Here is a 21,365-nt window from a genome sequence, read left to right on the forward strand (position 1 = left end):
CTGGCTGAGAGTTCTTGAAAAGACGTTGTTCTGCAGTGTGGGTTGCTGGGTGTTGGTCAAGGAATGCTCAGATGTGGAGCTACCCCAGGTCCATTGCACCCGCACATCTACAGCACAACTTTGTGGTGATTTTGTCTTTGTTTCCTCTTAACGGTAACACCAAATCATGCCAGACACTGGCCTGGAAGTATGGATAAAATGCACAAAATGTTCCGTCTATCCATATAGATGGCTTTAAAAGAAACTGGAACACCTCTGATGAGCCAATGGAGACAGCAGGTGCTGCTTCAACTCAGCAGCACAGGGCTGTTGACTGTGGAGAAAGCAGAGCCCTGCGGTCTGATACATCATCTCTGTTATGTGTATTGACATGTATATCGATACTGTGAAATCACAGCCCCCAAGCATTTGTAATGCACCTCATGTCTCTCTGAAAGGCATCTCTTAATCATTTTATTACCTGCTATCTGTGTAACTGTTCCCAAAGCAGGCGGCTCCTGCTGCAGACCTGTTAGCTGCTAAGGGGGAGACCACGTGCTTCGTGCAATGGAGCCCATCCACTGTGTGGGCAGCTAGAGGAAAAATCTTCCTAATGACACAGTACAGTGCCCGCCAGCTGCTGCCATGGAGCAGGTGCGGTGCACTCCAGCATCAGTTTAGTTGGCCTGGGTTACTGATTGTTTGGTGTTTGCACCCCAGTAGCATGGCGAGTGTCCCATCAAGAAGTAAACTTCTGTACAGACTCCAAAAAATACTGTTTCTGCCCAGTCTGATGTATCTGGGTCGGTTCTATACGGTAGATATGTAGTATATTGCAAATCTGCCAGTTTAAGTTGTATTTCACTGGAACCTGAAAATTCACATCTTAAGCTGAAATCCACAGGGAAAGATGCAAAAGCTACAGCAGCATGCTACGTGTCTGTCTCTTTTACTACATCTTAATGCCAGTGTTTCACTGGAGCTCATCAGCAGAGTCAGTTACGTCTCTCAGACCCTTTTCATTATGCTGTTAAACCAGCTGAACTTTCAAATTCAGCCATTGGGCGCTCTAGGTATATCTACTTTAGGTAATTCTGTAGTTTTTCTTAATCTGTCTTATGGAAACAATTTCTTAATGCTACATATGTCAAACCTACTAAAACCACCCTTGCTAAGTACTAAGAACCTTAAGGGACTATGACAAGGAATGGGTTTCGGTTGGTTGTTACTCATCAGTGAAACTCTATATTTACAACTTGGTATAAGAGAACTACTGAGGCTTGTGTGTGCCATATGTTAAGCTTGTGTACACTCTGTGTACTGTATTTTGTTGTGAACTTCACTTGAACACCTTCATGCTAGCCTAGCTAGCGCTAGTGAAGGCGTGTTACAATAGCACAATGACTCATTAAATCAACTTGCATTAAGTAGCCAAGTATGGGTTTTCAGGGGTTTTGTGTTCAGAGATGTCAACAGCGGAGTCATCTTCAAACCCATCTTGTCTTTTGTTGTAATTAAAACTTGAAATTGCTTCTGCTGTTCCTCCATGAAGGAGATTACCAGGTGATCGAGTTATGTCCAGATGCTGCAGGTATCAGTTGCCTCTTTCATTTTTTGCATATGACCAAATGAAATGTAGAAAGAAAAAGAAAAAAAAAAAAAGAAGAAAAAGCTGAACTATTCTTATTTTAAAGATCTTCTCTATTAAGAAAGTAGAACTAAAATGAATCCATTTCATACCAAAAATTCTGGGTGTATGTTTTATACAGGTTCCACAAAGGAATTGATTGAGAGCTGCTGTGGAGCTGGGCAACAGTGGGCTATAGACAATGGGGAGTGCACAGAAATCCCTGTAAGTGGAATGGATGGTGATATTTGCAGGTACGTAAGGCAAAACCAAGCGTTTTAGATTAATGTAGAGAACAGCCTTTTAGAAGAAGTCAAATGATTGTACAATTTGCAGGGTGTCCAAGAGACTGGGAACTGTTTCATTGTATAAATTAATGGTAGACTGGCAGTATGTCATGGCAGATTAGAAAGAAGCATTTCCCCTTCCTTTCCCCAAAATCTAATCTAAGCAAAAGCCTTTTAAGGTTTCTTTTCCTCTGTCACGTGAGCAGAGAACAAATTTTTGTTTCCCAGTTTTATGTGCATCTATGGAGTAGGATATAAATGGAAGGGCAGAGCTTGTCTTCCATTTGACAAGTGCTAAATGCCATGATTATCCATATCATTAAATGATGTGTTTGTTGTCCAATATGAATGGCTGCTGGTTCTGATGTCTGTGTTCACCTGGAGGGAGGACCATATGCCTCAGTAACACTGATGGTATCAGCAGCATCTGGTCTGAGTGAGGGTGCCAGATTCAAACTGCACAGCAAGAAAAGAATAATGGGTGCAGAGTGACATGGACAATATATTACACTAGCTGCAGGCCATCCCGTATCTCCCTCCTCCACCCCAGTCTGAAACAGTCCCTAGGGGGAGGGATGAAGGCAAAGTTATCTGAGACTCACACGGTGCAACATAAGCCAGATGGATTTCTCTAATAGTGATCCCAACATTTGCAGCATTAAAAAAATTTGGCATAATCAGTTTTATCGAAGTTAATATCATTGCACCTTTCTGAAGTTACTGGGAGATTAAAATGCCCCCCCCCCCCCCCCCCGGGATCTGGCATGACATAACTGACATATGCCAGCTGTCTATGAAGTAAAGACAGATTAAAAAATTCCAGCCTTGGCCTAAGTAGGTGCAAATCCAATAAATTAATGAGTTGCACCTACACATCTGAAGCTGGGTTTAGATGAAAAAGGCAGATCCTAAATACTTCAGTCGTGAATCTCTCTACAAGTTGTGAATTCACGTGATACTCGTGAATCTATTGGGATTTAAAAGAATAAGAGATCAGGAGTTCAGTTGTTTTACTTTCAAAATTTCAATTGCATCCCTGTTTTAAAGATTTAAAACCACCTGTAAATTATTCTGTGTAAATAAAACATTTCCTGTAAAAAAAAGTATTCAAATCTATGGCCTCAGAACCTTGAAAGCATAGACAGAACCTTCCTGCTCCCACTGGGAGGTGTGCCAGTGTGCAGAGCTGGCCACCGTGCCACCACATTGTGTGCCAGAATGCCTGGAAGCCATGCAAGCTCCCAAGAGTCTGACACTAACTCAATTTGGTATCTAAAGATTTTTAAAAGTAGAAAATAGATATTAATTGCAATAATTAGTGACTCTTCTGCCAGGATAGTTCTCTATAAAGCCTTGGGTCTTTATAGAACCACTGCACTGAAGAACTGATTTTTTTTCAGCTGAGGCAAATAAGTGAAGCCACCCGTGTGTCTGTCTGCTGAGGCTGTAGGTTGTTTATACAGAGGTTGGAGATTGAGATTTCTTGTTTCCAGGTGCCATTTTGGGATTTTCAAGTGGCAAAACCTTAAATGTTAAAGCTCCTTGTTGATGTAATTTGATGTCTGAACATTGATGTACGAGCTTGGCCTATCTCTGTGTAGTGACCAACAACACTAACTGCAGGATGGGAACTGGAACTACCTAAAAGAGGTCAGGTGTAGTAACTAGATGAATAAAGCAAGTTACAGAAAGTCCTTAGATAGCCAGTCGATAGCCAGATGTAAAAATACTCCCAGAGCTTGAACCACTGGCTGTATCAGAAATAGGATGTTAGGCTAGATGAAATCTCATCTGGCCAGTATAGCAGTTTTTATCTCATAATTGATAAGTGTTTTTCATAACTGATACGTGTTTTATCGTAACAGAGCAGTGTTTATCTGGGTGGCATTTACATCAGCTGTACAAGTATGAATCCTGCTTTTTGCTGACACTGTGTCCCAGTTAGAGACTCACATCAGTTTAATACATGGACGTCATCTCACTGATCTTAACCATTTACTCTTTCCCTAAAGCAGAAATATTTTGAATCTTCTTTGAACCAACAACTCATTTATCTGGTCTGTGAAGAGTAGGTTTGTGAAGAAAAAACAAGAGAATGTGGTTAACACTGTGTGTTCCCAAATAATTTTCTGGTAATGGAGTAGCTGAAACAGCAGTGGTGATAGTTAAATACTGAAATAAAAACTGGCCAGTGATACTCCAGTGCTCCAGGCAATACTGTTTCTACTCTTTATTTCGTACATGAAAGGAATTTCTCATGGCTAAATGTCACGTTGCAGAAGAACACGAATCTATAGAGATGTCAGTGTTTTAATATGGTAAACAATTTCCACAGATAAAAATACTTCTAATAGCATTTTGTTATTTCTACAAACGATAATAACTTTCAGCTAGGGTTTTTTTTAAAATGAAAGCTTGGATGTCTTATGTAAACTATAATAGCTAAATTACTGGTACTTTATTATATTTGGATAATAACAATTCATTTATCAAAAAATTGTATTTCTCCAGTTGGCAATTAATACTGGATTAGAAAACTAACCTCCTTGAAAAAGAAGCATGGGGAGGTGGTAATCCCCTTCCTGTAGTCAAACTCAAACCACTGCTTTTTGGTTACACATCTCTTACGCTATCCAGCATAAAAATATTAACGTAAAGCTGGCACAGCAGTCCATTGGTATCAGCAAAAGTAGCAAAGTGGCTGTCACTGGCTGGTTTCTACTGGAAAAAGAGACATCCCTTTCCTTTTCCTACCCCCCACCTTTTTTTATTTATTATTATTTTAATTGAAGCATTAAGATGAAAACTGTGAGTTGGAAATATATTCTTCCCAGAAAAGAGAAGGTTTTGTTTCCTAGGATAACTGTATTTTATTGCAGTGATAATGGTATCTGACTGACAAAAGTTATTTGCTTGCAAGTATTTCTGTTGCAGGAGAATTGCTTTGCTATGATGCGCTGGCTGTTAAAATGCATCAACCTCCCACTCACCATTACCAGGGTACCCCAGAAAGCAGTGTGCCCTGCAGCAGCGCATCAGCAAGAGATACTTAGACACCAAGGTTATTCTTGGAAAAAGAAAAACTTTCCTTAAGTCCTTCATGCCACCAAATCTGTCCAGGACAGAAATTTACCCTTACTCATAACATAATATGTTATTTCATCTGAGTTTTAACATGTTCATCTGTGTCACATAGGCCCATTCCACAGGTCACGTACTCAACATAACCCCCTCAGGATAATTATTGTGGCCTGCAGCTCTCAGTCCTCACCCTTCCCCATCACAGGGGCCCTTCCCCCCCCAGCCCAGAGTGCTGCTGGTCCCATGCTGCGTGGATTGAGAGACTGGGTCATGGAGTGAAACCAAAGGGACTGTGTCATTTTCGCTGCCCTTTTGTATGTGAATGAAAGAAGCACATACCTCTTCAAAGGGGCGGGGGGGAACACACTATAGACTTTAAAATAGTAGGGAAGCTTATTTTATTATTTCAGTGAACGTCTATTACATTTCTTTTAGGGATTTGCCATTTAGATTTTTAATCTGTTTCATTTCAACCTTCAGTGAATCTTGTTAAAATGTTTGATTTGAAGAGCCATATATAGGAAATTTACGTTCCCCAAGTACTTCATATACAGTGATCAAGTCACCCATAACCTTCTCTTTCATAACTGAAGTTAGAGGAAAGCTTAAATTGTGCGTAACAATCTGCAGGGCTATAAAGGAGAGTTTATAGCGGGTTTGTGATGTGACACTTTCCTTAAGTCCTGTCCAGAGCTTCAGTCCTCTGACTGGTGAAGAAGTAAGTGTGTACAAGTGTTTTCCAGGGAAGAAGGTTTCTGTCTGTTTTCTGTTTCTGAAATCTTCGGAAGACTTCTGAGAAGCAAAACATGGGGAAGAGGACTGTTGCACAAACACAGATGAGCTGTAAGGGGTATTGGTGACCAGATAGTGACCTAAACACAAGACTCCTTGAGCATTTATCAGTACATATTTTTGTTAGAAATGAGGAAAAAAATATATCCAGCAAAGGTTGGTGGTAGTATCTATATTATACTAGTATTGACACCTATGTCAAAGAGAGACCAAATCTGTGGAACGTACTGTGAATCCAATAGGTCTGGCTTTTTTGCACCCCATCCCAATGTCTTCTCAATGTCAGTGAAGACATGACCTCTGTGATCCTTTGCAGAATTGCTCAGAAGCAGTGTTGTGTCTCCACCGTAAAGGAGAACAGTTGCCTGGCTGGCATGATTGCTGCGAAGGAAGGAGATGTGTGTGGACCAGAGGAAAGTGACCCCTGTGGAGGATCTTCGTATAAGGTAGGTTACTCTGATGCTTTTATAGGTTTTGTTCTGAATATTGAAGGTGTCCTCATTTCCTGCATTTAGCAGTAATTTCTTCATATATTATTATGGAGCACAGAAAATTATAAAGTCGCAGGAATGTGGCAGGGAAATTACACTGTTAGTATTTAGGTTTCAACTGCCTGGTGATGCAGCCCCTTTTGAAACTTCACAGTAATGTTGTTTTGAATTATTTCCATCTCCATTTTTAAGATTTAACTTGCTGTATTACTTTTGCCTTCTCGCTTTGGAAGTATCTGAAAAGACCATTTCAGTTTTTATATCTATGGTGTGGAAGAACTTAGAAAATGATAGGGCAAAACTTAATTGAAGATATAATGCAAAACCCATTACTGAACAGTTTGCTTAGCTACAGTGTTGAATTGCAGCCTCATTTCTCAGTCGAATAAAACGATGGATGAGAGGAACAAGCATTTTAGATGATGATGGAAGCTCTTGTTCATAAATAAAGGCAGATCATTAACGAATGGTTCAAATCACAAATCCTGACCCACAGCCTCAGCTTATATAAATGAGATTTGCTTTATGAGAATCAGTGGAGCCAAACCAATTTAAACCAGTTTGAAGATTCAGCATCTTGCTTGCTTACTTGCCTTTTTTTAACAGAAGGGTGCATTTCAGAATTCATTTCACTCTGATAATAATTTACATAGCTATATCTAAGCTTAATAGCAGCTTCCGCTGTCTCAGCAGGAAACTGATTAGTTCTGTCTCTTCTTATACATCGGCGATTCTTGCGGATAATTGTTCACTGGAAAAGCAAGATACGTGGGCATCTACTGTGGATTTTAAAGTTTAATTAGCTATGCTGATTTGTCATTTCCAGAACTACTATTTACTTTGGTCTGGAGTCCACCATTAGAATAAAAAGAGAATTTGTGCATTTGGGAGAAGACATTAATATTTCTGAAGTGAGACAGAATTATTATTCTTAGGTTTTCACCATGGTTCTTTTGCATGCCAGACAGAGCACAAGCCGTAGAGTAAGTCTTATCACACATGCCATTCCTTAGAAAGAAGTAGAGTGGGAAAACTTCATCATTCCTGTCTGAACTGAAAAAAGTTACAAAATACTCTCATGGACTAGCTCCTCGTGCCAGTTCCAATGTAATGTTTTCCTTCAAGAGAAACCATCTGAAATGGTAAAATTATTGAAGGGATAGCTTTGCCTTCCTTTTTAGCTCCTTTAGCTATTTAGTCATTGCAGCTACTGCTTGGAAAAAAAATGAAATACTGGGACTGTTGAGACTTTAAGAAAGGCTTTCTAATGTTGTTATAGTTAAACATTCTTCCAGAGGTGACCTCACAGAAAGCGCTGACAGTGCATCACAGTGTTTCCCCTGATCCGCTCTGCTATTAGTGACTGCTGTGTCTGGGTGTTGTGAATCAAAAAGGTTGTCTGGAATGTGGAAAGATAAGTTTGTTTCCCCAAAGACTTTGTAAAAAGTGTTTATGCTGTCCTGCTAAAAGCCAGGGGTTTTCTTCCAGGTAACTAATGTGTGTAGGTCTTCTTCAGGCATCTTTGATGTGGGGTCTTTATTTTTGCTTCAAGATGAATGCAGCAGTGCCAGTTCTTTAGATCGAAGCATTCAGCTTCTGTTCAATACAACTTCATCTTAGGCTGCTTTTAATTGTTATTTACTCTAAAAAGCACATGTTTAGGGACTTCTTCCTAGTAGATGAAGACACCACCATGGTAAATGCAGTTATGCTGGATTCTAGCAAAGATTTTTGAGAAGAACATAGAAAGTTGTGAATCAAACAGTAGTTCTCAGGGTGTGTTTCTTGATTGCAATGTAAAAATAATTTTCGTTGTTATTAAATCAATTGTAGAATTCTGGTAAGTTCAAAAGGTAGCTAATAGGAGATCAAGATATTCAAGTTTTTGCATTTTAGTAGGAACTTTCCAACGAACAAGTTTTTCCACTGGAAAATGAGACACTTGTATTCATCTGGAAAATATGTAAACCCAGAAGTGTATGACTGACTTATACCCTCTGTGATGCCTGCACATGGGCTAAATTGTGAATCAAAACTATGACTGAAAAAAGCCATGTTCTTCAAGGCAAATATTCCAACATTTTACAATACTTGAGTAAAAACATGTATTGTCCTTAACTTCTTCTATTTTGCATACTGAAGCTGCAAAAATTGTACCAAAATTAAAAATATTTATAGAAGGTAGAATTTTCGGTTCATAAAATTTTAATTTGGGGATTCTGGATTTGGGAAGGATGAAAACAGGATTTTTCTCTTTTCTAGCATGACCACCATCCATTATAGCTGGATCATTATTTTTTTTAAATACTTCTTTTGAAAAGATGATTTAGCCCATTTAGTATAAAAAAAAAAAATATTCAGCATCTTCAGGACCTGTACTGTAAATTTTTTACAAACATGTATTTGGGCACGTAAAGGCAACTCTTCCTGGCTGTGCATATTTGCAAATGTGAATAATGTCTACTGGTTGTGACGTTTGGGGATTTTTCAGATCAGGAAGCAGGCCATAAAACATGAGCTGTAGTCATAAGTACTGGGTCAAACATGCAAGGGGTACATACTGCGTGTGAAATGCTCAAGAAACCCTAAAGCTACAGTGTTTGAATCTTGAATAAAGTGACTCAGCAGAAGAGTTTCTGCAGACTGAGCTGCTGGTGGACAAGTTTCCCTGTCTCCCTAGTGGAGACAGACTCTGTTTTAATGTGAATGCCCGTCTAGGTTTGCTAATCATGAAAAGTGATTCCTTCCCATTTCCATACTGTGTCCAACCCTTACAACACTGCTTCTCTTATTTGATTGCCTCAGGTCACAGATCTCTCTCCTGGGAAGAGGGAGCTTAGTTCAGTTTTCTTCTCTTCCGTCCTTGGACTTTCTGTTGACATAGCTAACTGGTGCCAGTTTGAATTACAACCTTCGTTTTATGTGTCTGACGCTTGTTCATAGACTGAATATTTGAGTAGACTGAAATTGCTTCTCCTGGTTCAGAGGCTATTGCAGTGTGGCTGCAGACGACAAATGACCGCTGCTGGGCTGGATGTCTTGACTGTCAAAGTTGTTGCAGAGGGAAGGAGGCTCTGCATTTTACAACTATACTGTCAGTGAAAGCATCTAAATGTATATATTAGGGAAGTCAGGACGCTTAGATTTAAATCCAGACAGGCATCTCCAATTCACATATAACCTGTAGCAGAGACTTACAGCTCCTCCGCTTCCTTGCTTGATTTGGTATCCACTATGCATATGCATAGTGTGGACTTTCTGAATTTGATATAATTTATCCGATGCATTTCTGTGGCCTGACTGTGCAATAGATTTGTATGTGACCGAGTAAAGCGTGATACAGTTTTTGTCTGCCACTTGCAGCAGAGGAAAATGCATGAGAGGCCACATTTCAGGGATGCCCCGCTGCATCAGCCTGTCAGTGAAGCTGCTGCTTAGCTATGCTCAGGAAAGAAAAGGCAGGCAGACAGCTCATAACACACACGCTGGCCTTTCTCTAGCCACTGTCTCAGCGGGATGCTGTCCAGGACAGTCACGTAACTAAAGGTCATAGCAGGTTTGCAGGGCAGCGGTGCATAGGGCAAAGTCTTTACTGACATACTGACAGAGCTCAGATGCTGATGATGATCCTCATGCCCATGCAAGATATTTATGAACCCTTTCACGTTGCTTCAAGCAACTAACCATTTTTTTGAAATCTAACGCAGGGAGGTATAGATCTGTATTGTCTATAATCTACTATATTCAAAGCAATGGCCGTGTGCAAGAGCTAGCTAGGAAGAGGTGATCTGTGGCACCACTACTTCCTTGCACGCACGTTGCTGAAACCATTGTCACAGGCTTTGTGTTTAGCCTGGTTGCATTTGACCTGTTTGTGCAGGAGGGCAAAAACCAGCACAAGTAAAGCTTTGATGTTTGCAACTGTCTAAACCCAAAGTGCTTTTCCAGATGCTCCACTGTTAAAGGAAGCACAGATCAGTTCCAGGTGTGTGTGTGGTCTTATCCCTGAAACAGACTGTTAAATTCTTGTTGCTGATAGTCTCCTCCTTTTGCAGCAATGCTGCGATTGCTGTAACCTGGGCCTGCGATTAAGGAGCGAGGGGAAAACCTGTGAGTCCAACATAAATCTGGGCTACCCCTGCAGTCATGTGATGCTGTCCTGCTGTGAAGGAGGAGATCACTTTATCCATCCAGAAATAAAAAGGCATCCTGAACCTTTGCCAACAGTGACACCTGAGAAAGGTAAGTGTCCATTTATGTATTTGAAGACATTGCAGATAAGGTCTCTGTCTCATGTGGTCACATGGGGAGATGCTAGAAGGAGTAATGCCACAGGAGCACAGTTGCCTTCTCTCTCAGATCAAGTATAGACTTCCTTGTTCTTAAAGCAGTTCTGAAAAAGGAAAAAAAAATATGTAGGTGTTTCTGATCCTTAAAACATGCCTTCTTTAGTACTTCGGGGTTTTGTTTGTTTTTCCCCTCTGAGTCACACGGTACAGGGACCTGCCACTAGTAAGAAGCCTTGGTAAGAAGCAAAGTTGAAGCTGGTCATTGTATTTTTAGCAGAAGAAATCCTGAAAGAGTCTGTGCAAAGCAAATTACAAGTTTTTTCCAGACAAAGTAGTCCCGTGGATTATGATACCAATGAAACATCCTGGGAATAGATTTCCTCTTGTTTTGGTGAACATCACAGCAGCTTTCTCACAGCACACTCTGGAGAAGCCCCAGAGCACTGCCGTTTGTTTTCACTCTTCCAACATATAAGCATAGTGATGCTGAGGAGCCAAGTCAAATCCCTGCAGGCAGAGAGGCATGACAGATCTGGAGCTTGGACAGTTATGCTTCCTCCCTCAGCCCAATGTCACACTCCTTCCAGCATCACTCCGTAGCCACTTGTCATGCACGAGTTGCATGGTAACCTCCTGCATACGCTAGGGTTCAAGTTTTGTGCATTCTTTTCTCATAAATTAAATGTGTATTTTCTCTTGCCAACAAATGTAAGGGTTTATTTCAACCTAGCTGAGACCTCACTGGGCAAGAAAGTTTGCGTTGTATGTGTTTCAGAAAAGCCGACTGAGAAACTCGCTGAACAATTAATTTTAGTGTCACAGAAAGTCTTGTCAAACTTGGTCAGGAAATGGAAAGGATAGTGCTTTTGCCAGTGTTTAAAAGGAGTAGGTAGGGTAGCCCTGTCACTCTTAAGTGGTCCCAGAATTTTTGTAAATGCTAGTTACAGAAGTAGCCCATAAATTAATAGTGGTGTTGAAAAGAGTTTCCAAACCAACTGGATAAGTTTTTTTTCCTGAAATTTGAAATTCGGTGTAGTTCTTTAGTGGGGCCAATTTCAGATGGGGCTTCAGTGTGATATCTTAGTTCAAAAAACGATAGCAATGGTGTTAGTAGTCAGTGTGAAAGGTGAGGTTGTAACCTCCCACGGTCACATCTCCCACATATTTCTCAGTGACTCCTGTAAAATGTCTGTCCCTCCAGCCTGTTATGGAAGGAGGTGGTGGACCTTCAGCACCATGGTCTTACCTTCAGGTTGGGTTCATTCTCTCTTGTCCTTGGGCTAAGTGTTCTGAGTAGATTTGACTGTGTCTGGAGTTTGTGTGACCAAACACTCCATACTGTATGGCGCTAATGCTAAAGCACGTATTAGAGAACCAGCAAGTGGTGTCCTCTTGTAGTTTCAGAGATGGAAGATCACAATGAAGCTTTGTCCATCAGCAATGAAGCTGAACTGTCAAATAACCTGCCTGGAGATGACCTGGATGAATGTCTTATCTATGGTGGGGAACTCTGTCAGCATTTGTGTATAAACACCGTGGGGTCCTACAAGTGTTCGTGTTTTCCAGAATTCACTTTGCAAGATGATGGGACTAGCTGCTCTCCAGGTGAGAAAATGGGCAGGAAACACCATGAATGATGGTCTTTGTGCCACCTGCATTGATCTACCAAACTTTTCTTTACTTTCTCTGTAGTTTCTGTGAGGTTTTTTATGGGTTTTGATGCATGGACATTTTCCATAGAAATTGGACAGGTTAATAATGTAAGGAAAAAAAAACATTTAGGAAACTTAATTATACCTTATTTTTGTATATCAGTGGCATGAGATCAGGTGGTATTTAATATCTTCAGATCAACTCTTTTTGCTTTTCAGAAGAGGATTTGTGAATATTCTTAATGAAATACCTTTTCTTCTTAGAGTCATTTTGTATTTCACAGTTAGCTTTCCTTTAAATAAACTTTACTCAGTTCAAACAGACAGCATTGCTTCCTGAACTTTGATTTTTATCTAAAATCATTAACATCTTTCAGTGATACAAAATCTAAATATATCTAGTGTGGTGGAAGTCTTGAAAAGCGAGTCTATTGTGTTGTAATTGTTTTGATGTCTGGAGTTCTCCAATGGCAAGATTTCAGATCAGATAACTTGAAAAGTTGAAACCTTATATTAGTTACAAGTGCTTTCAGTTATTTAACAAGCAAAACAAGTGTTGCCATCCAATGACAAAATTCCGTAGACTTCAAATAGTTTCTGCCCAAGCCAAACAATGAGCATTCATTATGTCATTCTTTTCAACGTGATGTTACAACACTTACATCAGTAACGTGTTTGACAGTGTGTCTGCGGCAGCTGTCTGCCCTGTTGTTTATATTAAAATTCTGGGGAAGGAACCTAATCCAAAAGAAGCAAAGAAAATGGTTCTTACTTTAGCCCTGCAAAATTTGGCTTGATTGTTCACCTGGAGTGTATGTGTGGTTTTGTTCTGCTTTGCTTTGCTTTGCTTTGCTTCCCCCACTACAAACTCTGTTGAAGTGCAGATTTGGGTTAATAAATCTAGTATCAGGATAGTCAGTCATCTTGGCAGATCTGCAAGACTGCAGTGCTTATGGCTGTGCCAAGACATGTAGAGGATTTACAGAGCTCAGCTGAGGTGGAGGATTGTGACAAGGGTAGGAGACTGTGAGCGAGACATCTGAGACACAGAGGAGGAGCGAAGCGAGGCAGAGTTGCTGCTGTCATCCTGGAATCCTGGGCCAGGTTAAAGGCTGGCTGAGGGAGGGGGCAGGGCAGGGCACCACGCTTGCTACGCTTGGCCAATCCAATGTGCTCTACCTGGCAATGTGGCACAGCAGCCTTTTATTTCTCATTTATCCTCTGTGTATGTGCCCATCTCTGTGGTGTGGCCTGTGCATGGAGACCCCAGACAGTTTTGAATCTCATACCGTTGGGGAATTTTTACTACTGTGGTTAGATATAATGCTTTTGTATTTGTACCTGTCCCAGTACATTTCCAGCTTTTTGCTGGACTGAGAATGTTTTTGTATTTAATTTTTGTTTTTTAAAACATGTCACACTTTTTCACAAGGCTTGGAAGTAGTGATGTCCTTGCAGTGGGTCTGTGAGGCAGGGAGAAAGCATACTTTGATGAAACTTCAAAAGCTGCTTCTTGCTTCTCTGCTCTCTCTGGGGAAATCATTCAGGCTATACCACAAGCAGGTGACTTTCATTTGCCTGTGTGTCACAGCCCATTGTATGCCTGTGATTTCATTTTGGTTTCAAGTGAAATTGCTCTTCCTGTACCCCAAACCTGTATTGCAGTCACACAGTCATTTAATGTCATTGCATGGTGGCTCACACTGTGCTCCAGGTGACACTTGAACCCAAATCAATGGGAAAAGGACACATCCCTCTTAAAGAACAATTCTGCCTTACAGATTTAGGCTTCTAGTTTGTTGATATTGATAAACTGCATTATTCTTATTGATGTAACAGAGCTGCTTCTTTTTTTAACTATTCTGATACCTTTAACATTACTTTGTTGAAAATCTTCATGACAGATAGCAGCTGTCATATTTTCCACTTGGCTGTGTAAAAGTCATTCCAGAGTATCCCATGCTTGTAAAGGTGAGCGTCTGCTCTTCATCTGTGTTGAAACAGCATGTACAGAATATGTTTAAAGACTTGGCGTGGGTTTGGCTTTTTCCTTCATCATACACTGAATGAAAGACAGCCACTGTATTTACAATATACCAATATTTTTAAAAGTAGAATTAGCACTTTCTGGTTTATTCATTAGGTGTTGCAATATTTTACAGAAATTATCCATGATGTTTGTGAGTATCTCAGAGAGAGAGAGAGCTGTCAGGCAGTTGTTCATATCAGATGGCAGCTTCCAAAAGCAACTGTTCACCCCACACATAGACAGTTGTCCAGGACACCAAAATGTTTCCTCCTACAAATCGTGAGGGAGTGGGATGGATGGGATGAGGACCCTTGCCATGGGGTGTCTGGTGGAGATGATGCTGTCTGTGATCCATCTCTGCCTCCCTTGCCTTACAGATCCTGACAGAGGACAGGTGGAGAGGCTGGAAGCAGAAGCCACCATCCCTCCAGCAGCCTCTCCTTCTCAGCCTCTTCTCATCATGTCCTTACAAGAAGGGCAGGATAAATGTAAAGGTATGTTGGAGGTGTAAACTGCAGATGCAGACAAGTGAGGAATGTTTAGAGAGCCAGAATAAAATTTCATGCATCCTTTCACCAATCTGATTTCAGTGCACATCCTTAATCGGTTACCTCTGGCATAAGGCTGAGGAATTGTCAGGGGAGACCTGAGGAAGTAATTTGAGGCTTTACTCTGGCTTCAGGGTTGTTACACACCTGCTATTTAGTTTAAAGTAAGCAGTGCAGCATAAGGCAAGCAATACAGGTAGGAGGGGCACAGGTGTGTTTCTGTAGGAGGGTTGTAAATAGTGATTAGAGCTGCCTGGACAGATTGTTTACAAACTGCATTCCCTGTTGCCTAAATTGGGATTTTATTTGGATGACTCAGAGGTTTGTTACTTCAGCTGATCTGTGTTGAGAATGCTAATGTATGATGCAATTTTGCTTTGTATAGATAACGGCCCCTGCAAGCACATCTGCAATATTGTGGAAGGAAATGTTGTATGCTCTTGTTTGTCTGGATATACGATCATGGCTGATAGGTTTTCTTGTGAAGGTAAGTGGTTCAGTTCACCACAGAGACAGGGTTTAAAGCAGTTTTATATCTCATACCCATAGGTGTTTCTCTGAGGGCTCCTTCTCTACTGTGAATTGCAAGTGGCAATACAGAGGCTATTTGGCAGAAGGAATACCAGATCTGCTTCACAGATAACTCCTGAAGCGTGTCTATCCAGTGTGCCTGTTACCTGGGGACTTCAGGTGAAGGCAGGCCTGGATTTGTGCTCTTTTCCTCTGATGTTCCAGGCTTTTTTTCAGCCCTCTTGGTTTCTGTTCCCACTACTATTCCTCCCGAGCGTCTGCCTACACAGCTATGGACATGCAGCTTTTCCTCCTGAGAACAGGAGCAGCTCGCAGGACACAGGCACATTTGCTGACCTGCAGAATGCCCTTAGAGCTACAGCTGTGCCTTGTCACCTGTTTTCTTTGTTTTGATTTCTGCTTGCCTTGAAAACCTGGATTCAATGAGGCTTCGCTGTGAGCTGGTCCAGCTCCATGTGTTTCACTTGACACTGAAGCTCAGGCCTGCACAGTGACAAACAGTAAATTCCAAAGCTGCATCATGATTGTTCACATTATATACATTTTTAGGGACAAGTCTGGGTAGTGACAAAGGGTATGCTTGCTAGGGAAAGATTTTGGGGGTCAGAAGCAATGCCCTGTGACATACTTTAATTATAAATCTATAAGTATGGGAGCAATAACAGCCAGCAGTGAAATGCAAGTAGAAGCTTCTGATACTCGGAATAGCTCACAAGTGATCCACATCACTCTTAATCTCAGATCTTCTTGAATAACGAATAATTTTCATGAAATTCCAGATAGTCCATGAAGAAAATTGGAATTTAATATCACCAGATAATATATTCACTGTGCATTGCTTACTCAAGTGTGGTGGAAGCTAATTTGATTAATTAATGTCAGAATCAAAATGGGCATTTCAAGGCAATCGTTTTCCAACAGGAGGTGAAAAAATTCAGAAGTGTCAGTGGAAATAGTGAGTTTAAATTGTAGCAAGGGACATTTATAATCTACGCTAAAGTAAGTATTTGATGGTAAGGGTGGTGGTTTGCTGAAACACATTTCCTGCCAAGAAGTGTGTGTTGCCTCTGTGTGACTGCCTGTTTTTAAGAATGGCTCTTTCTGGAATGACAAAAAGTGTAGGGGTGTGAGCAAGGATGAGATGATCGCCGAGGGTTTATTCCAGCCCTGTTTTCAGCGTAACACTGTATGTATTGTAGCACGGTGCTGATATAGTAGCTCCAACACACTTCATTTAGGCATCTCCAGCATGAAAGAAGTGTTGTTTCATTTCAGAAATTGTTCTAATAGAATTCTATTTTTCCCTTTTGGTTGCAACATGTTGATATAGATTTGGATGAGTGCCTCACAGGTGCTCACGCTTGTTCCAGAGGCCAATTATGTGTGAACACACTGGGATCATTCTACTGTGTCAGCCACAGAGTGATCTGTGCAGAGGGCTTTATACTCAACAGGCATAGAAAATGTGTTGGTAAGATGATAGGTATAAGCCATTTACCACAGCATCATAATTCTTCATGCTCCGCAATGCATTTAAACCATTTGTGCAAAAAGGCTCTCTGGCCATCTTTGCGTATGACATTTAAATATGAGTTAGTAAAAACACATGTGCACCATTTGCTCAGCCACTTAACATCATGAGTTGTATGCCATTTGGCTTTTTCCCTAGCAGTACATTCTCAGGATACATATAACTTTGTGCAAAAGTCATAAAAGTCCATAGGTATGATGACCACAGCAGTACTGATGACTATTAAACTGACTAAGAAAACACAGCAGTTGATCCCTCTGGACAATGTCAATACTGCCAAGTCCCCAGACATCATGAAACAACAAAACTTCATAAATAGAGCTCAAGAAATCTGCATAAATCTGGGCAGTGGAAAAGATCCATTCGAAAGTGATGGAATTTTAAAATTCAGATTAGTCCTTTGTTGATTCTGGCACAAATCTCTTTGTGTAACCGTCAAAGATTCACCATAATTCTGCTGTATCGTCCTTGCTATTTAAGTTCATATAAGAAACCACTCTATTTTTACAAGTATATTTATGAGGACTTAATTTGCTTCAAAAAGATGAGGTCTGAATTTTTCTCAGGCAGGTTTAGGAGGTACCTGAGCTGCAGCAGTGCTCGGTGGAAATGCCTGGAAAAATGGAGACCTCTAGTCGTTAATGGAAGCAGCAGTGCCTGTGACTGTAATGTCATGTGTGAATACATTCACATTCTCCGTCCCTGTCTTCCTCCCTATGTTTATAACATTGTTTTTCTGACCATCACAGCTTTGGTTTTGTTTCTGTCTTTTAAAGCTCTGTGATCTCCTCTTATTAATGACCATCATATGGCATGAGGGCATGAGCAGGAAAGTTTGGACAGTGTCATAGTTTAGAGCAGAAATGTGATGTACCATCTTCTGTAATTGTCAAAATTGGATATTTTTAAAAAAAAATACTATTTTATTTTGAAATCAGAGATACTGGTAAGCATAGAAAACTAATGAAATTATCTAGTTCAAATTTAATGGCTGACAGAACACCACTGGAAGGAAGAATGCCTTTACAGACAGCATACCAGACTGTGAGGTGGAAGATGGTATTTGTAGCTGGCCACAGTCTGCATGGTGTGTTTCATGGCTTTCACAGAGCCTGCTGCATGTGCCACACTTCTGAATAGAAGGTCTGGTAAGTGAGCAGCTGAAGGAACTGCCTCACCTTGCATTCTGCTTCTGAAAATCTTGCCATTTAATCCCTTGATGTTTTGCCTGGACTGTGCAGTATGGATGTACCTGTCCTTTTTTACATCTCCCAGGAGTGTTTTGAAACTAAATTAATGCATGTTTGTTAGCAACTTTGGCGGAAGGTGCTATAGAAGATGCCAAGTGCTTCCTTTTATTCACTATTTTCCTCTCCTGTCCTCTACCCCATGACATTATAACAGAATTTTATTGTGACTGATGCAAGAGAAACCTCAGGCATTGCTAATAAAATGAAAGATACAACTCTCATTTGTAAAGCTAGAAGATCCTCTTCTCCCTCACTAAATAACAAACCTCTGTATTTCTGTAATGTAAGTCAGGTTTTTACAGGTGTCCTTGTAAATAATCTAGAAAACTTTAAAGTTTCTCTTTCTTTTTTGATAGATATACCCTGTGCGCTCTGTACTCTTATACAGCTCTGCTCTGTGTGGTGCCTGGAGAACTTTGCTGTATTTCACATTTTTCCTACTTTTCTAGTCAGAGGAAAGCCACAAGCATACTGTGGTTTCTGTTTTGTTCAACTGCCTCATTGCAGCCGTATTTGCCTAAGGTATCCTTTTCCAGCTTAACTGCTTGTGTGCTCCATCATGAGCTATCTCAAACACCGTGAGGAAAGCTTTGGTAATTTGTTTGCAAGTTATTGTTTTAATGATGTTACTCTTTGCATATTTTAGGGATGGGAGGAACAATCTTTGCACAGCAACCAAACAGCTGATAACCTTTTATCTGTTGAATTTCCTTTAGTCAAACTGTGGAAAATTATCATTCCAGGTGCATTCAAGAGCAGATATCCAGAATTCCTGGAAGCCAACCATGCACAATGAAGAGTCACCAGCTGTTTAAATAGCTTGCACACACCAGCTTTGTATAACTTTGTGAACAGATATTAAAATGTCTAGGCTTGAAAACTCCATGTTCTCCAGAGATAAGAGCCAGGTTGGAGGTTTTTAATGTGGATTGCTTTTCCTGGTGACTTTCAGGCAAAGTCATTACCACCACCCACATGCACACTGATGGGGGAATGCTTTGCTACTTTCTTTGCTACTCTCATCTACATTTTCCCTCCTGCCAGGGTGAGCCATAAGTGGTCATTTTATTGCTGAACCGTAGGGACTGTGTGTGAGCATGAGATGGATGGTTGAAAAATAACAACAGGTCTAAATTAAACAGATGTATTCCATGAAACAAATTGAGCTGAAGTAATTTGGAGAGAAAAAAAAACCATGAGAAACGACAGATGCAGAGGAAAAAAAAAGTTTGTATTTCACATTTTTATAAAACATGTATAAAGATTATTTTTTAATGTTGAAGTACGTATTGGAAAAAAATAGTACTAGGTAAATGTTGATATTTCTTTGCAAAAATGTCAACTTCTTAGATACAACAGATATGCTCAGGGGTCACATATATGTTGCTGTTTTCAACAATTCCAGGGAAAGAAGAGCTATTACACAATTACATTTCATTTTGGTTTTTACTGACATAAAGTGAGTAATGTTGTTGCCACACACATAGACCTAGTAGATTTCTCAAAAATGAACTGCGTGACTTTTTTTTTAATGTATTACTGGATTATTTTTCCTCTTATTCCTGGTTTTGTTTTTTTTTTTTAAATATAATCTTGCCCTACCTCAGAACCATAATTGTGTTGTATGAAGACTACAGCTGGTCTGATGTTGGGAATTAACTTTGTTTCAAAGTGAAAACATAACTCATGTTTTTCCTAGTGCTCTGTCAAGCATTGTACTGACTAGTTCAGTTGTTTTGCAGTACTGAAGAGAGATGGGTTATGGGCACTCTTGATTTTATGGATAATGAACAGGGAAGAAAATAAGAGAGAGTGTCCTGTTTTATAAACATGTTTTCAGTCCTCACTCCCCTCTACCTTGTGCCATAATGGTAGAGCAAAATGACACTAGGTGCAGCCTGGGCTGAAGAGAGCCAGCACAGGAGAGCTCGTGTGCTGCCCCAGCACAGACCGGGACCATGTTCCCAACAGTGCCTTCTCCCACCTCACGCTCATGCTGAGGGACACTGTTCTGTGATGTCATGGACAGATGAGAAAGATGCTGCAAGTCTTCTGAGATCTCATTCTGGGGCATGACCATTTAGAAAAAGGAACAAAAAAGGGCATGCCTGTTTAATAAAATGAAAAAGGAACTTTGGTGGGCTGGCAACTGGCCTGATACCAGAGATGGAGGAAAGAGTGGAGCTTTGCATACTGCATGGCTAATAGTTTAAGGCTCCCATCTCAGCCCAAGCCACAATCATTAGGCTTTAGAGATCATCAGTGTGTCACTTGTGCACAAAACTTTCATTGAAAGCAGAAATTCGGTACATAAGCTTCCAGTTTCCATAATTTTAATTTCCTCAAATGCATTCCGGCCGGTTCTGCTTATTTGCACGAGTACTTAGAAATTTGAAAATTGAATCAAAAAAGATAAACAAAACATGAAATTATATTAGATTTCTTTTTCTCTTGGAAATCTGAACCTTCTTTTTACCTATTTACACCTGCTAATCAGGTGGAATGCTTCCCACTTTATTTGGGTAGTATTTCAGACAAACATGCTTTCCTCCCAGTGGCTCTTCTGACATCGTGCTGAACTGACTTCAGTTCATATGATGCAGTGTAGTGCTGATGATTTGTTTATATGAGAAGGCTTTTTGTGGTTTGCAAGAAAAGATAATTGGAGAACTGTTGTATAGCTAGTAGAAAGTCTTGCCCTGGTTTGGATACTGTTAAGTGGCTATCCAGAACCATTTTTCTCTAAAATAAAAAAAAAATAAAAGATCTCAAATTTATTTAAGAACTAAGTGTAGATAGGTGGGAGAGGTCTACCACAGCAGTTCATATTCTTCTCTCAGCATTGGGAGGGGGGCTTCAGTTTTGGGTATGGTCACTCCCACTCCCCCGAGACCACATATGAGAATTTTGCTCCTTACTTTTCATTTTGGTGTGTAGGAACTGGGAAACTGTACCAGCATTAGGAGGACATAACCCTGTAAAATCTTTGGAGTAGTCAAATACCTGCCACTCCGTGGAAGTACTGCAACATCATGTGGGACAGGCAGAAGGATATCCAGCTGGTGGTAGTGACCTTGCTGAGGATTAATCAGCTGGCTTTGGAAAGCGAGTACGCAGCATGTGAAGAATAGCAACAAAAGGAAAACACAAATAATAAGTGAAATGGCAACAAGCTAACATACTGGTCTTGCACAACTTGGCACACATCACCAGCTAGCTGACTTCAGCAGGAACCGAATTTCCTTGGTGCTTGGTCCTCATCTACTTGGTAGAAAACA

The 21,365-nt window shown here is 40.5% G+C and overlaps 2 protein-coding genes across 8 annotated transcripts in view; both read left to right on the forward strand.

Moving 5' to 3' along the window:
* Positions 1–21,365, forward strand: part of LOC119147491 (vegetative cell wall protein gp1-like) — a 516,692-nt gene that overhangs the window by 206,657 nt on the left and 288,670 nt on the right. The window lies entirely within an intron of this gene.
* The window catches only part of FBLN2 (fibulin 2), a 106,898-nt gene that overhangs the window by 68,551 nt on the left and 16,982 nt on the right, over positions 1–21,365 (forward strand). For all 4 annotated transcript variants that reach the window (XM_037386572.1, XM_037386574.1, XM_037386571.1 and 1 more), the window contains 6 exons: positions 1,749–1,860; positions 6,083–6,212; positions 10,313–10,499; positions 11,945–12,151; positions 14,605–14,721; positions 15,161–15,262. In XM_037386572.1, the coding sequence (XP_037242469.1) occupies positions 1,749–1,860; positions 6,083–6,212; positions 10,313–10,499; positions 11,945–12,151; positions 14,605–14,721; positions 15,161–15,262 (855 nt within the window). The remainder of the gene's footprint in view (positions 1–1,748; positions 1,861–6,082; positions 6,213–10,312; positions 10,500–11,944; positions 12,152–14,604; positions 14,722–15,160; positions 15,263–21,365) is intronic.

The sequence above is a fragment of the Falco rusticolus genome, chromosome 4, assembly GCF_015220075.1.
Source record: "Falco rusticolus isolate bFalRus1 chromosome 4, bFalRus1.pri, whole genome shotgun sequence".
Classification (NCBI taxonomy): Eukaryota; Metazoa; Chordata; class Aves; order Falconiformes; family Falconidae; genus Falco; species Falco rusticolus.